The sequence below is a fragment of the Leguminivora glycinivorella genome, chromosome 12 (assembly GCF_023078275.1).
Source record: "Leguminivora glycinivorella isolate SPB_JAAS2020 chromosome 12, LegGlyc_1.1, whole genome shotgun sequence".
Classification (NCBI taxonomy): Eukaryota; Metazoa; Arthropoda; class Insecta; order Lepidoptera; family Tortricidae; genus Leguminivora; species Leguminivora glycinivorella.
The window spans coordinates 13,726,301-13,742,192 of NC_062982.1; the positions used below are offsets into that span (position 1 = coordinate 13,726,301).

Below are 15,892 nucleotides of genomic sequence, written 5' to 3' on the forward strand. Positions count from 1 at the left end.
ATACCGCTACACGTGTGTTGCCATTGTGGTCCGACGTGTGCAGTGCCTACCTGGCAGAGTTCACTAACACACGACTGCTCGCGTGCATTATATCTCATTATTATATAAATATTGCGCTTAGCCATTGTTAAAAATGACCCTGATTGTCCGACGGTGATTACCCGCGACTACGAGCTAGTGTTTAAGCGAAGTACTAGCGAGAATCAGTCAGGATGCCATATATCATGGTTATGGGCAGCCTGAGTGCGCCCCATCTCTCTAAGGACGAGGGCGCGACAGTATACGGGCTGAAGAGTGAGGAGCGAGCGGCGTTAGTGAGGGTATGTTTGTTTAGTGAGTCAATATCAAATTCTACCGACTTGTTTGTTTTTGTATTCCAATTAATGTAAACAGGGAGCTGGTTAACAATTTATTTAAGAGTCAAACCTATCAACTACATTGTCGCGTTTGTTGTGTTTAAGTCTTCATTTTAATCTATACTAATAATAATGTAGAGAAAATAATAATTTATACCTAATTACAGGACATCATGATGACGGCATCTAATAGTTATTTGTTATACAAGAGTGCAAAGTTGTACTTTAACGCCGAGTGTGGAATTGAAAAACGAGCAAGTGAAAGGATGCTATAGTTGAACCACGAGCGAAGCGAGTGGTTCGAGAATAGAATCCTGAACTTGCGAGTTTTTTAACACACGAGAAGTAAAATACATTTGCACCCGAGTGTAACACAAAACTTTTCCCCTCACTATAGCGAGGAAACTACAACGCAAAAAAATGCGTTTATCACTGCTTTCAGTAGTTCCACAGGTGGTAAATCATCTTTTCTCAAACATGCAATGAAATATTGTCTTTACGTTCCTTAAAATGGGCTGGGAAGTATCGCTTTTTGGGCGCAACAACTCGAGAGGACTGTAAAGGGATTTCATATTATTTTTCAGGCCTAGGCCTGCAAAGTAACTTTTTTTATAAAATATTGTCCTTTAGAGCATTTTTTTTTTATTTCATTGTATGTTTGAGAAAAGCACTATACATGCCTCGGCGTGAAAACGGATTCCCGGCCTCTGATGTAATGTACTATTATTACTAGATTCACCTACTTTTATCAGTTTTAAAGCAGTTAATTTGACTTTATTCAAGGACAAATTACTTTACCCACTAGTGGATAAAATGCGTTTTTACCCGCTGGTATTAAAGGACAAAACACGTGTTTCCGAGCTAGTGAGGGGAAAAATATTTAATAAGTTGATTACTTAACTGGCTGAGTTTTTTAGATGACCAAACTGACTCAACGTTATTTAGGTACCTAATCTGAGTTTAAAGTTTGTAGAATCAACATGACTAAGTATATTATACTGTTTAAATAAGCGACATGCCCTATATAGAAATTAGTAGGTAAACTGCATCCCACGCTGTATAGTGTATAAGCCAAGTTGTATCCATGTCCTGGCTAAATGCGTCGAAAATAAACTGAAACTTTTATTTGATGACGATACTTACATACCTACTTTTATGAATGTGTTGCTCAATTTAAGTTAGTTACATTACATCCGTCCTTCATTTCCAGGAGCTGAATTCCTCCTTCAACATGTCAGTCGCCACATCGTCAGACCAAGAGCGCACAGTCCGCGTCACACAGAAAGGGCTGACCCTAGTGGTCGTGAACCGGCTGCACGCCATCCTGGGCTACGACGTCGTGTCACACGCCATGGCAATGACCAACGCCAACCGAGAGCTGGTCTCCTTCACCATGTACAAGAAGTCGAACGCCCATCATCATGGGCATAGCAGTCATAAAGGCCACTCACACGGCAACGTTGTTACGCTTTGAGACTGCGCTGCGTAAACTACTGTGTATTCAAAAGTGCCTTCAGATTTTAGAATGATAATACAAGAAGATTAAGTCAATGTCCATTTTACGATTATGCCAGATTTCACCGGAAAACTGAAGGCCCTTTTTAAAATCTCACCGACTTTAACTAGAGTCAGGCCAAACTAAGTTGACAATGATTTTGATACCAGACTGCGTATAGCGACTATTTTATACGCCGAACTATGAAATGATGACGTTTAGGTACTTAAAACTTGCAGTCGGACCTTATCATAATCGCTGCAGATTTAGCTTGGTCTGATGTTCTGATTTTAGCCAGCTTGTCAAGAAATGGATTATGGATTTGATGAGAACGCGTGGTATCATATTAATTTTTATTTAATTACCAAGTAATGAAATAAAAACATGGAACTCATAAATAAATTGTAATATATTACTTCCTGTTTTAAAAACATACTATACCTAATTGTAATAGCGACCTCTAGACAACTTTTTGCAGCAATAAGGTCGGCTCTGATGCGCGGGGATATCCAAGCATACAAAAACATTTCAATATTTTTCCTTGTTCATCAGAAGAAGAAGACTAATAGACGACTAGAAAATGTGCATGTTTTAGAGTGTAATAATTTACTTTGTCATTAGCCATTTTATTTCGAGTCAGCGTACGTAATTTAATTAATAAAACGGGTGTTCCCTATTACGCGTCTAGTATTGAGTGCAAAATATGTATATGTGCCGTTTTCAAGTAAAAGGTACCACATTGTCGCCAGTGCCTATGATGCTCTAAGTCTAAAAGATAATTCGTATAGGTGTGAGCAAATTTAGTCCTTATGATAAGCGATAATGTAGTACCTTCTATTGAGAACGTCACATATTTTCAGTTCGTCATTGGGTATCTTTGGACCCCGTGTCGTCACTTGTCTTGGAGCGACCTCTTGGTTTAAAAGGTATAACGAAGTAGAACCTAAACCTAATTTGTATGACGCACAAATTGCAAAACCGTATCGGTCCAAAAAGTTGCCGGGGGGTATATCTATAACTTCTATGTAAAACAAAATAAAACTATGTCAGTCTTAACAATAGAAACTCAATCGTCAGCGAACCGATATGGCCAATAATAATGGAATGTATATACATATAAAAGTAGAAAATCCTCCTGACCATCAAAATTATGTCTAGTGTAAGTGGCATCTAAGTTTAAAATTTAAAGTTAACGTTTTGATAGTTGAACCATTGATACAAGCGCAAGCATTGGTCGCGCGATAGACGATAAAATATCAGGCCGTCCCTATCGCACTATTAGTAAGTTTTTAAATTTTTTAAATTCACTTTTCCTTTGAGCTTCTTTATAACAATGGTCAATAAAAATCGGGGTTTTCCCCCTTTAAATTGCGAAACATTACGTTACATGTTAATAATCCAATTCGATATCAATATTTAAGAGTATTTTCCTTCCTTTCGTGATACATTCATTGCCATTCGAAAATAACAAGTATAAATAAAAACCAATATAAAGATCATTGCACTTGTTCTTAAAAGACACTAACACCGTCATCAGTAGTTCTTCCGCATTTATAACTTTGCGACACAGTATGGCTGAAATCATAGTTTCTACCTGTTCATAGGCAGTCACCATAGACTACGGACGTTTGCAAAAGGACCTTATACTGTAGCCCTTCCATAAAACCTCGCCATAGCTCAGCTCATTCTATAACCAGGGCCACAGCGGTTCTGTACAGAAATGCCACATGAACCATGCCTTACACGTATATGAGAACTTATAACTCTGTACCAGGACTTGTACTTAAACAAAGACTTCCACATGGTCAGATCAGCTGTTCCTCTTCCCAAACTTCTGCCTCTCTTCTGCGAGTTTCTTGAGAGCTGCCGCGTACTGTCTCTGGACGTCCATAAGCCGAGAATATTCGGCGTGGAGGGCCGTCTTCTGGTCCTTTTCGTGTTTGAACTTATGTTCAACCTTCTTGACCGTTTGGTTCACCCATTCGACGATGGATTCGAATTGAGTCATGAATTCTTCCCTCTTTCTGGCTGAAGACATGGCCCTGTAACAATGTATTTCAAGGATGTAAGTATTAAAAATAACTGTTAGACATCAAAGACTTATTTAAATTGTCTTAGAAACAGAATGTTATGTAATAAAGTATTCTTTCTTTGTTATTAAAATTTTGGAGTATAACATAACCAGCTACCAATAAAATCCAGATAGGTGCGGGATCTGGTCTGGCGGGAATGGTCTTCATGTCATTACCAAACTCGGGCAGAAATGTAATATTATGATACTCACTCTTCATAATTATCCAATATCGAATTTAGTAGACTTAATTCCTTTGAGGTATAAAGTTTCACTTCAAAAAGCGTATTGTAAAATATATAATACTGTTTCGTTTCCTTGTGTTTTGATGCAACTGAAACAGAAAAAAATCACCATTATTTTTCAAGAGGAATGCTATCTTATAGATTTATAAGAGGACATTATCCCCGAGGGCGCCACTAGACCCATCACCAAAAAAACTTTATTACCTTGATTATAGAGTTCAATGAATCTCTTCTCATACTGCAACAGTTCAGCAGTGCCAGGAACCTCGTCTAAGGCAACAGTGTACCTGAGGACCTCTCTGTTCACCCTGGCCAGTTCTAATCTCATATTGGTAATAAATGATTTTAATTTTTCTTCTCTTTCTTTGAACTCTTTTAGTTCTGCTGGAGTGAGCGGTTGCTCCTCAACTTTAGCTGCCGGGTCTCGTGCGCCACTGAAACAAATAGTTTTTTTTTTAAAGCAAGAGAGCAAAGCTATTGTTGATTATTCCAAATAATGTGCGAAAGATTCCAAAATTGAACCGCGAGGGTAGGGAGTAGTGAGAGTGAGTTCGAAAAGTGGCATTTTGAGCGTTTCGAGTGTTTCTTTCAAGACACTCTTGGAATTCAGAGTCAATTCTACCAGCCAACATAAGAAACATGACTTTGTCCCACATGTGGATAAACATTCTTATCAGTTTTTGGGCAATTCAGAAAGCCGTAGCCCGAACGGCGATCACTTTGGACGTGGTAATAATTACTCTTTATTTCACTATTTATTGGATTCAATCTTACATAATTTAATTTCCAGGTATGCACACTGCACAAAAAAGCCACACTAAATCAAAAAAATATTTACCTTAATTCTTCTTGTAATTTCTTGTTTTCCTTCTCCCTGTGCTGGATTATTTGTAACAACTCATTTCTTTCCCGCGCCAATTCCTTCAACGTCTTGTAAAATTTCTTCACATTCTTGTCACTAGAAGCCAATGTCAATGTAATGTAACCAAAATGTTCAAATCGTCCTAATATGAATGTTTTGATGTACTGTTTAGATAGTCCCCAGCTTGCCCAAGATCCTGGCCACGAACCAAGGGGTTGTGGAGTGGTGCAGGATAGGATAGGGCAGAGTTGTGATGTCTTGTGTTGGAGGCCAAGATCCTTTTTGGGTCACTGAGCCAGTGAAGTAACTAAGTAGGTAAGGTATCTGGCCAACACTGAGTACTTCATACTTATGAACCAGATCTATTGGGTTGGTAAGAAAGTAATGAGCGATCGATTGAATTCCACATAAAAATTTTGAGAGAGTTCTAGAATCTTCTATGGTCGAAAGTATATAAAGGGCGAGTCGCACAGTTTCTCGTCAGTCATTCACTAGCTGTCGCCGAGCTAATATAAGGAAGAAAATGGACGAATTAAAAGTGCATGTAAGGCATTGCTTACTATACGAATTTCAGTCTGGCCATTCAGCCGCCGAAGCAGTATGTCAGCGTGTTGCTCCTGAAGTTGTGTCTGAGGCCACGGCGAAACGATGGTTCCAGCGGTTTCGTAGTGGCGACTTTTCATTATCAGATCAACCTAAGTCTGGTCGACCGGTGAAGATTGATGTAGCCAAATTAAAAACCTTAATTGAAGGAGATCCGAGGCTAACGAGTCGTACTCTTGCTATCGAGTTAGGCTGCTCTCATGTCACCATAGAAACACATTTACACGAGTTGGGAAAAAACTACAAATACAGTGTTTGGATACCGCACGAACTTGATAGAGATCAACTAAACCGCCGTGCCGATATCTGCATACAACTTCTGTCTTTTCGCCGCACATTCAACTGGTTGGACCATCTTATCACTGGAGATGGAAAATGGGTCTTATATATAAATCACACACGCAAACGTCAGTGGCTAGCTCCAAACGAAAAAGGAATAGAGGCACCAAAAACAGAGCCTCACCCGAAAAAAGTTATGCTGTCCGTTTGGTGGGATATTCATGGTATTATTCACTGGGAACTCCTACCAAGTGGAATGACTGTTACCGCATCAGTATACTGTAATCAACTTGAAAATTTAAACCAAAAAATCTGTCAGAATCGTTAACAGCATGCTAAAGTTTTTTTCTTACACGACAATGCTCGCCCACACATTGCAAAAGTGACTCGGCTAAAGCTATTGGAGCTAGGTTGGAAAGTGATACCTCATCCATCGTACTCTCCAGACTTGGCACCTACGGATTACGCATTGTTCAGATCGCTAAGCAATGCCTTGAATGAAAAAAAGTTCGATGATCAAGCCCATCTACGACAGTACATAGCTGAGTTTTTTGAATCTAAACCTAAGAACTTCTTCGCCGATGCTATTCATTCTTTACCAGAACGATGGAGACAAGTAGTAGATAACGAAGGCCGTTAAATTTTTGATAAATGATTAAAATAATAAATTAAATAAAAATTACAATATTGGTTATGATTCGCTCATTACTTTCTTACCAACCCAATATTTATACTTACCTACTGTCATCAGAGTTCATCATCTTATAAGTAATTTTTTGCAGTTTTTCTACAACACCAGCATACTCCTGCTTAGCATTTTCCATTCTACTTTCATGTTCCTTCTTCGTATCTTCTACTTCTTTCTCCATAGCATCAACAGTTTTTGTGAGTTTGTCCACTTCCTCTGAGTATTTGAGCTTCTCACTTTCTTCAAGTTCTTTAGAAAGCTCTCCGGTGAGTTCTGAGTGTAGAACAGCATAGTGGATTTTGGTGTCAGAAGCATCCATAATGTTTTCCTGATTCTTTGTAAACCTGTGAGTCTGGATAAAAGATGTCAAGATTAATTAGCATGAAAATAAATTTAAAAAAAAACAAGTAGAGATGATAATATAAGTAATGTGGGTTTCTAATGAAGCCACATTCTATAGTAAATTAAGGAAATGGCTGACTATTAATGCTTTTTATGACATCTCCGAATATTATAATAATAATGCAATTTAATGTTCAATACGATTACATACTATTATTATTTTTTTTTGTAATTATTGTTTGACATCTATTTCTTTTTTTTAATTAATTATTGAATTTATTTGAGAGTATTTTCTATTTTTAAAATGTAATATTGTATTGTACCCTAATTATGATAATTTAACTTTAACTTTGACATGTAAAATTGTTAATTTTATGAATAAATTAATATGAATATGAATAAGGAAAATTGACACAAGATGAGCAACCTCGCACGCCATTTTTTGGCTGAAAGGCCGTAGCAGGATAAGGGAACAAAAAATGCCCTTTATGATTAGGAGCTGGTTTTTTTTTCTATAGTTACTTACACTTAGTAGTACGATTGTGCAAAGTTTTGTTAAAAAATTCCCAGTGGTTCAGCCGGCAGAAAAAAAAACCAAATTCATGAAATATGACTTTTCTCTAAAATTATTTAACTCTATCATACAATCTTTTTTTCATTTTGGTTAGCTAAATAGTACTTATAACCTGGAAGAAAATTGAGTCTCCAACTATAATATTTCTGCAAAAAGTACGTAAGTCAACATTACAAAAAAAAAATTTTTTAGTTTCTGAAGGAGAGACCACTCTAAGTGATACTTCTAAAAAAGCCTTATTTAATGATCTGTCAGTCATATAAGTTTGACAGTTAAAATCGAAAAGCAACAGTGTCAAAATTAAAAAATAATGTTGGTTGGATTTTGTTACATTTTATTGTTATACCGTTCTAACACCGCCAAATAACTTAAAAATTTATTTCCTGGTCGAATGTGTAAAAATAAAACAAATTTTCGACAAAATTGGTTTTAAAAAGATATACAGGGTATATTTTGATAGCGGGTCAGTGAGGGCAGCTACCAGATCCCGTGCTGCTACGCGAAAACGGTCTAAGGAGACATTCCATCTATTTCAAGTGATGAAGATTGGCGTTTACAGATTTTGGAAACAACATAGGTACAGGGCGGGGCGTGAGAAAAAAAGTCAGTTTTGAAAAACTTTTTTTTTGATGCCAAATGATCCCATTCCTCTCAAGGATCAAAAGTTTGTATGGAACCAAAAAAAAAATCCGGCTAGAAAATCCACAAATCGAGAAAAACTTTTCCCATACAATTTATATTATTATGAAAAAAAAATTTTTTTTTTACATACGACTTACGGTAATGTACTTAAAAGATACAAATTGAAGAAAGAAAACTTTCCCCATACATTTACTTTGGAGAAAACGTGAAAATGTATTAAGTAATGTAATTACGCCAATTGGTCCTGTTACATTGAACGACCGTAATAATGTATGAAGACATAACAGTAACATAAGATATAGTAAAATTAGAATACATTTTCACCTTTTTCCACAGGGGGAATTTTTTTATTTGTGGCTTTTTAGTACATTACCGTAAGTTCATTTCTAGGAAACTATTGATACTGAATAATAATGGAATCGTTTGGCATTAAAATTTATATGAAAATAAAAAAATATTTTTTTCATACAAATTGTATGGGAAAAGTTTTTCTCGATTTGTGTATTTTCTAGCCGGAATTGTTTTTGGTTCCATACAAACTTTTGATCCTTGAGAGGAATGGGATCTTTTAGCATCAAAAAAAGTTGGTGAAAAATGACTTTTTTTCTCACACCCATGTATAGGTATAGTACCTATGTTTTTTCCAAAATCTGTAAACGCCAATCTTCATCAATTTGAAATAGATGGAATGTCTCCTTAGACCGTTGTCGCGTAGCATAGCAGCACGGGATCTGGTAGCTGCCCTCACTGACCCGCTATCAAAATATACCATGTATATTTTTTAAAGCCAATATTGTCGAAAATCTGTTTTATTTTTACACATTCGACCAGGAAATAATTTTTTAAGTTATTTGGCGGTGTTAGAACGGTATAACAATAAAATGTAACAAAATCCAACCAACATTATTTTTTAATTTTGACACTGTTGCTTTTCGATTTTAACTGTCAAACTTATATGACTGACAGATAATTAAATAAGGCTTTTTTAGAAGTATCACTTAGAGTGGTCTCTCCTTCAGAAACTAAAAAAATTTTTTTTTGAAATGTTGACTTACGTACTTTATGCAGAAATATTATAGTTGGAGACTCAATTTTCTTCCAGGTTATAAGTACTATTTAGCTAACCAAAATGAAAAAAAGATTGTATGATAGAGTTAAATAATTTTAGAGAAAAGTCATATTTCATGAATTTGGTTTTTTTTTTCTGCCGGCTGAACCACTGGGAATTTTTCTACAAAACTTTGCACAATCGTACTACTAAGTGTAATTAACTATAGAAAAAAAAAAACAGCTTCTAATCATTAAAGGGCATTTTTTCTTCCCTTATCCTGCTACGGCCTTTTATTTTATTTGAAGTCTATATCAAATATAATAAGGTATTTGTAATATCCACCTTAGTATGTACCTCAATCAAATTTTGAATAAAAAAACGGCTTGCTAGAATGAGGAGGCACACTCAAAGGTTATGACAGATGGCGCCACCCTATTAGTCCATTGCACAGATAAAGAATTACATACGTGAGAGCGAGAACATAATATGTTTTTTCTCTCTCTCACATATAAATGACAGTGACATGCCTAGACGCACAGGCGCTGCCTAGCGGGATAAAATGTCAGTGAGCCTCTTCATTGGAATACTTACTTCTGTTGTTATTTTAGACGGATCAGCTAATGTCTTCTCATAGTCATACTGAAACAAAAGAAATACTATCAATATAATAAATCTAAAAATAATTTTCAAAACAATGGCTTTACGACTATTTTCTTGAATTACTAAAGTTTATCAAACTATTGCAAATTTGAAATTACCGAGTTTATAACACAATTTTTTGTCTATTAAATCACTTATTCATGTACCAAAAATAGCAGTTATAAACAGGCCATAAACTATTTTAACACACAATAGGCTTCAACATATCCGTGCCTGAACTAGGGAAATCCTGTATCTCAGGCAGAAATATAACTTAGAAACTAAAACAGGGAAATTATTTGTTATCATGTGCATAGGTATTCAACTAAAAAATTACATTACAGATTTATAATTAAAACTCACCAGGAAATCAAGTCCCTCATCCTTCTTGCTGTCATCCTGTTGTGTGGTGATGTGTAGGAGCATCCTCTGGTCGTACTCGGAGAGGGTTGCATTCACCTGCTCCAGTTCATTCGCTGGCAGACCACCTATCCTCTTGCGGACTCTACACGGTTTGTATAAATTCTGGATAGAAAGAAAACATTTTATTTGTTTTTAAATTTGGTACCCATGGTATGAACACTACCTCTTGAAAATAATGATAATTTTCGAGTGTGTTTAGTAAAATGTCCCACTTCGTTAGTTACTAGTTACCATTAAGGCGAGATTTACTTGTATCTTTATATGAATTAACTGACAAAGCGGCTTTATAGCAATCGTCAAAGTGGGATGCTTTCCCGTGCACACTCACATTTATCACCCTTTTTTGAAACATAGCTTATTTGAAAGTCCTTTGGTCATGGCACCACACATGACCATTAACCCGGTCCTAGGGAAGATGGAGCAAATTCTCTATTTTCCACTTGGGCAACTCTCGTCCGGCGCGTCCCAGTCGCGGGGGTGGGCACTCTCGTATCTCAGTAGGCCGGGATAAGAGAGTGGCGAAGTTCGGACGGGGACCTAGTGCTGCGAGGTATAACGCGGCCCCCTGCCCAGGGTACGGGTGAAGACCGTAACAACTGCGATGGCGGAGATAGTGGGTATCGGTACGGCAGCGCAGAAGGAAGCGGCAGAAACCCAGTAACGAGCTGCCCTTACATATTGAGGCCACAGGTTGTGCTGAAGCTATCCTGCCAGGCAGGGCAGAATAGTAGGGATGGCGGCGGAAGAGATCACGATCCAACGGCGGCTCCTAAGCTCTCCAAGAGAGTTACTGTCTTGGCGTCAGGCGGCAGCCGGCCATAAAACAAATAGCCAATTACATTCTCCTCACATGAAATGCACAAGAATATGAATAACGGCAATACTACTAGGGCGTACCCCGTAAGCGACGCAGATGCGAAGAATGCGATATACAAAAATACTAGGGCGTACCCCCCAAGCGACGGATCTACCGACAAGAACAAACATTCGCATTCGAACTTAGGAAGAGTAAGACTCGCAACTTGGAACTTGGGGTCTCTTACTGGAAGAAGCCAGGAACTAAGTAACATCTTAAAAAGAAGGAATATACACATATGCTGCCTTCAAGAAACGAAATGGAAAGGCTTAAAATCCAAGGAAATTGGTAATGGCTACCAGGTCATATACTATGGAATAGATAGCAAAAGGAACGGTGTGGCAATAGTTTTAGATAAGCATTTTTAAGCCTCGCATAATAAATGTCACCCGGAAGAGCGACCGCCTCATTTCGGTAAAATTAGCCATGGAAAACCAACAAGTACTGAACATCATATCGGCCTATGCACCCCAGACAGGTTGTAGTGAAGCTGAAAAGATCGCCTTCTGGGACGACTTCGACGACCTAATAGTCAATGGCATACCCACTAATGAATACAAAATTATTGGAGGTGATCTAAACGGCCATGTTGGGACCAAAAGTTGTACTCACGATGCTGCACACGGTGGGTTTGGGATGGGTGAAGTAAACAAGCAGGGTGAGTCAATCCTGGACTTTGCAACAAGACACTCTTTGACCTTGATAAACACAAATTTCAAGAAGAAATTAGAACACCTCATTACCTATAAGTGCGCGGGCCGAATGTCTCAAATAGATTTCATCATTTCGGACATGTCCGTTAAACAAAGGTTCAAAGACTGCAAAGTCATACCGGGCGAAGATCTTACCGCACAACATCGCATACTTGTCGCCGTCTTTGATTTGCCCGCCCGAATAAAAACCGCCGTGGATAGAACACCCAGGACTAAGTGGAAGGAGTTATATGGTCCAAAAGGAGACTCACTCGTAACCAATCTAACAGAGTATCTCAAAGCTGACACTGGAGTAGAGTATGAAGACGCGGAAACCATGTGGTCTAAGTTCGAAAAAGAGTGCCGAGCAAGGTCAGTCGAAATTCTCGGAGTTTCCAAAGGATTACTTAGTAACGAAAAGGACCCCAGCTGGTGGAACGAAAAAGTAAAAGCTACTTTGGCAAACAAAAAGAAAAAGTTCAAAGAATGGCAGCACTCGCAATCGAATGAAGACAAAGATAAATACCTAGAGGCAAAGAAGCAAGCCAAAAGGTGTGTGGCACTAGAGAGAGCAGAGGCAAATCAAACCTTTTATAGTAATTTAAAAAACGCTAAAAATGAACAGGAAGTCCTAAAAATAGCAAAATACAGAGACAGAACTACTAAGGATATCAAAATTAATAAATATATAAAGAGTAGCGACCATAAATTGCTAACAGATAACTTAGAAATTAGAAACAGATGGCACCAATACTACAAACAGCTCTTAAATGAGGAATTCCCGAGCGAAAATCTTCTATCTTTAGAACCTATCCACGGTCCTATATTGAATATTCATCCGGAAGAAGTTAAAGAAGCGATCGATAAAATGAAGAATCGGAAAGCACTTGGACCAGATGAAATTCCAGCCGACCTTTGGAAACGCCTGGGCTCATTAGGAGTAGTGTGGCTTACAAAATTATTCAACATTATTTTAAGAGCAGAGTCCATCCCCGAGTCATGGCGGCAAAGCTACCTACTCCCTTTTTATAAGAATAAAGGTGATGTAGCAATGTGTGAAAATTACAGGGGCATAAAGTTAACCTCACACACCCTTAAGGTTTAAGGTTTGGGAACGACTTATAAATAAACGTCTCACAAGTCTCTCCAGTATATCAGCAAATCAGTTTGGTTTTACGACATCCAAATCCACCACTGATGCCATACAGGCGATAAGAATCCTGATGGAAAAGCATATACACAGCAAAAGGGAATGTACAAGTTTCTAATGGGGTGGCAACGCGCATGTGACACTGTTTGAGTTGCAGGCGTCCATAGGTTACGGTGACCGCTTTACATCAGGCGGGCCGTATACTTGTTTCGTAGTATTAAAAAAAAAAAAAAATGATAAACAAGGAAGACCTACATTTAACATTCATTGACCTCGAAAAAGCCTTCGATCGTGTACCACGAAGGCTAGTGTGGCAGGCTCTTCGCGCTCAGGGAATACCAGAACAGTACATACGGCTGATTCAAGACATGTATAAGAATGCCAGCACAAGAGTTCGCAGTCTTGCGGGTCTAAGCGAAGCATTCAAGGTCAAAGTAGGCGTCCATCAGGGTTCCGCACTGAGTCCCCTGTTGTTTAACATAGTCATGGACTATCTTACCAAAGATATACCATCGCCGTTGCCATGGACTATTCTTTATGCTGACGATATTATCTTGGCAGCGAACACTTCAGTTGACCTACAGGAAAAACTAAACACCTGGACATCCGCGCTCGAAAAATTTGGCCTACGAGTGAGTAGAAGCAAGACCGAGTACCTGAAATGTCCTTTTGGGGGAGATACGACGCCGGAAACACTTACAGTGGGATCAGCGCCTATCCCCAGTGTGAGCAAATTCAAGTACTTAGGCTCAATGCTCACAACTGATGCCAAAATAGATGCAGATGTATCACACCGCATAAACGTCGCCTGGCAAAAATGGCGGTCACTTACGGGAGTGCTTTGCGATCCGCGAGTACCAATAAAGATCAAAGGGAAAGTGTATAAGACAGCGGTTCGTCCTGCGCTACTGTATGGTTCCGAGTGTTGGACAACTAAAAAGACACACGAACAGAAGATCCACGTAAACGAGATGAAGATGCTGAGGTGGGCGGGAGGTGTAACACGGCTTGACAAAATTCGAAACGAATTTATTCGAGGGACCTTTAAAGTTGCACCAATTGCTGAAAAAATCACCGAAGCCCGCTTGAGATGGTACGGACATGTTAAAAGACGCAACAACGAGCACGTCGTTCAAATCGCGCTAAACCTGCCGGAACAAAACAGAGGCAACGGCCGCAAACCATCGACCTGGTGGTCTAAGATAAAAGGAGACCTCAAGAAAGCCCAATTGCCGGAATCGACAACCCAAGATAGAATCTCTTGGCGCAAATATGTGAGGAGGCCCGACCCCAAATAACGGGAACAGGGATGGAAGAAGAAGATAGCTTATTTGAAAGTGTCAAAGTCAATTTTGACAGTATCCTCCATAACATCTGTACCTGTAGTTATCTGTGGCTATGACTAGTAACAACTATATATGTTCCTAATGTTCAAATATTCAGAATGGTAGAACATAAAAGTGTTGTTATTTCATAAACAAATAAATAAAAAATAGAAGCAAAAAGTTTGCAACCTTTTACAAGTGGTAATACCTAAGTCTTCTTACCTGTATAACAGATAAATTCTTCAGCAATCTTTCTTTCTGTTCAAACACTTTTCTATCTGATTCAAAGATATGTTCCTTATCATACTGCATCACAGCAAACTTCCGGAGCTCATCTTCTTTCGCCTCTCGGAACTCACTCGAGTATTTAATCAGCCATTGAATGAGGGGGTAAATGTTGATGAAGTCCAATCCTTGGATTTGGTGAGGCTCAATTATGAACGGGCATTTCATAGAAGGTAGTACCTTAACTATTTTTTCTGTTAGTGCACTGGTGAAAAACAAAAAATATATGCCAATAAAATATACTTTACGTATATTTACATAACTAAAACATAAGTTTCACTTAATGAGGGAATTGAGAGGAGATTTTTAACAAGCTGCTCAGAAAGACACACAGACACATTATACTTACTTGTATGTAAAAATTATACTTACATCTTTTTTCCAATAGTAAGGTTCTCCTCAAAGAGTAAACTGACATCCACGTCGATATCGCACAACTCTATGCACCAAGAAAGCCCTCCGACGATCTTGTCGAAAGCCGACAGGCCCTGCAGTTGGGCGCGGTAGTACCCGGCCGCGACCAACGCGTCTGATATCTCGTGCCATTTAACCAACTGTTCAGCATCTTCACGAACCTCTACCTAAAAGTATGTAGAAAAAATTAAAAACAAAGAACATCACTGAAAATGTTGTTTGAACCTCCCACTTTACATTACCTCTTTTCCTTCGTGATCTACACCACTGTAAATATTCATCAACGGTTTACTTCGAGTAAATATATTTTTCTGTTTTGCTGCCATTCTTGATAAATTTAAATAATAACAGTAGAATATTAAAAACTTTAAAAATTAATCCATTAAAATAATTATAGTCTCTTTTTGTAGTTCTTGTGAATCTTGTGTGACATGACACAGTGCCGTGCCGAGTTGGGAGAGTTGTCACTGTCATGTCAATTGTCAATCAAAGTATTGTTCAATTTCCACGCCGCTGTCGAAAAATGTTTATACATATGTTGCAAAAATAAAAATATAAAATAAAAAGCCATGTGTTTTCAATGAGTTTTTAATCATATTAAAAAACAGTTATACTTATATCAATAAAACATTGATATGAAATATTTATGTAGTGAGTTACATGATATCGAGGTAATTACATACATTAATATTAGTTTATGAACATTGCTTTTAAAAAGTGATTTAGAATTTGTGCACTTCTTTTTACGCAACAGGTCACTTTTTGATAGAAATAGTTTAATACATTTGAATAAACTGATCTCTAAATTGATAAGTTCTCTTCAAAAATAACTTTTCCTCTATGAGCATAATATTATTAAATGAAAATGGCTATGATACTAGTAAAATAATTTTAAATGTA

At 37.8% G+C, this 15,892-nt stretch overlaps 2 protein-coding genes across 2 annotated transcripts; one reads left to right on the forward strand and one right to left on the reverse strand.

Annotated features, from left to right (window-relative positions):
• Positions 1-54: 54 nt before the first annotated feature.
• Positions 55-2,249, forward strand: LOC125232154. The gene is made up of 2 exons (XM_048137785.1): positions 55-320; positions 1,567-2,249. The coding sequence occupies exons 1-2, from the start codon at positions 213-215 to the stop codon at positions 1,828-1,830; spliced, it is 372 nt and encodes a 123-aa protein (XP_047993742.1). The 5' UTR covers positions 55-212; the 3' UTR covers positions 1,831-2,249.
• Positions 2,243-15,399, reverse strand: LOC125232147 (coiled-coil domain-containing protein 93). The gene is made up of 10 exons (XM_048137777.1): positions 15,235-15,399; positions 14,951-15,159; positions 14,516-14,783; positions 10,211-10,372; positions 9,800-9,847; positions 6,650-6,951; positions 5,006-5,125; positions 4,372-4,601; positions 4,136-4,256; positions 2,243-3,893 (listed from the first exon to the last, which is right to left on the reverse strand). The coding sequence occupies exons 1-10, from the start codon at positions 15,316-15,318 to the stop codon at positions 3,662-3,664; spliced, it is 1,776 nt and encodes a 591-aa protein (XP_047993734.1). The 5' UTR covers positions 15,319-15,399; the 3' UTR covers positions 2,243-3,661.
• Between the last annotated feature and the right edge of the window lie 493 nt (positions 15,400-15,892).

Excerpts from the sequence above, each read along its gene's own strand:
- LOC125232154 (XM_048137785.1), top strand. The coding sequence starts at position 213 with ATGCCATATATCATGGTTATGGGCAGCCTGAGTGCGCCCCATCTCTCT. Across the intron at positions 321-1,566 it reads AGCGAGCGGCGTTAGTGAGG|GAGCTGAATTCCTCCTTCAA; the intron begins GTATGTTTGTTT and ends CTTCATTTCCAG.
- LOC125232147 (XM_048137777.1), bottom strand. The coding sequence starts at position 15,318 with ATGGCAGCAAAACAGAAAAATATATTTACTCGAAGTAAACCGTTGATG. Across the intron at positions 6,952-9,799 it reads CGTCTAAAATAACAACAGAA|ACTCACAGGTTTACAAAGAA; the intron begins GTAAGTATTCCA and ends TCTTTTATCCAG. Across the intron at positions 5,126-6,649 it reads ATGAACTCTGATGACAGTAG|TGACAAGAATGTGAAGAAAT; the intron begins GTAAGTATAAAT and ends ATTGGCTTCTAG.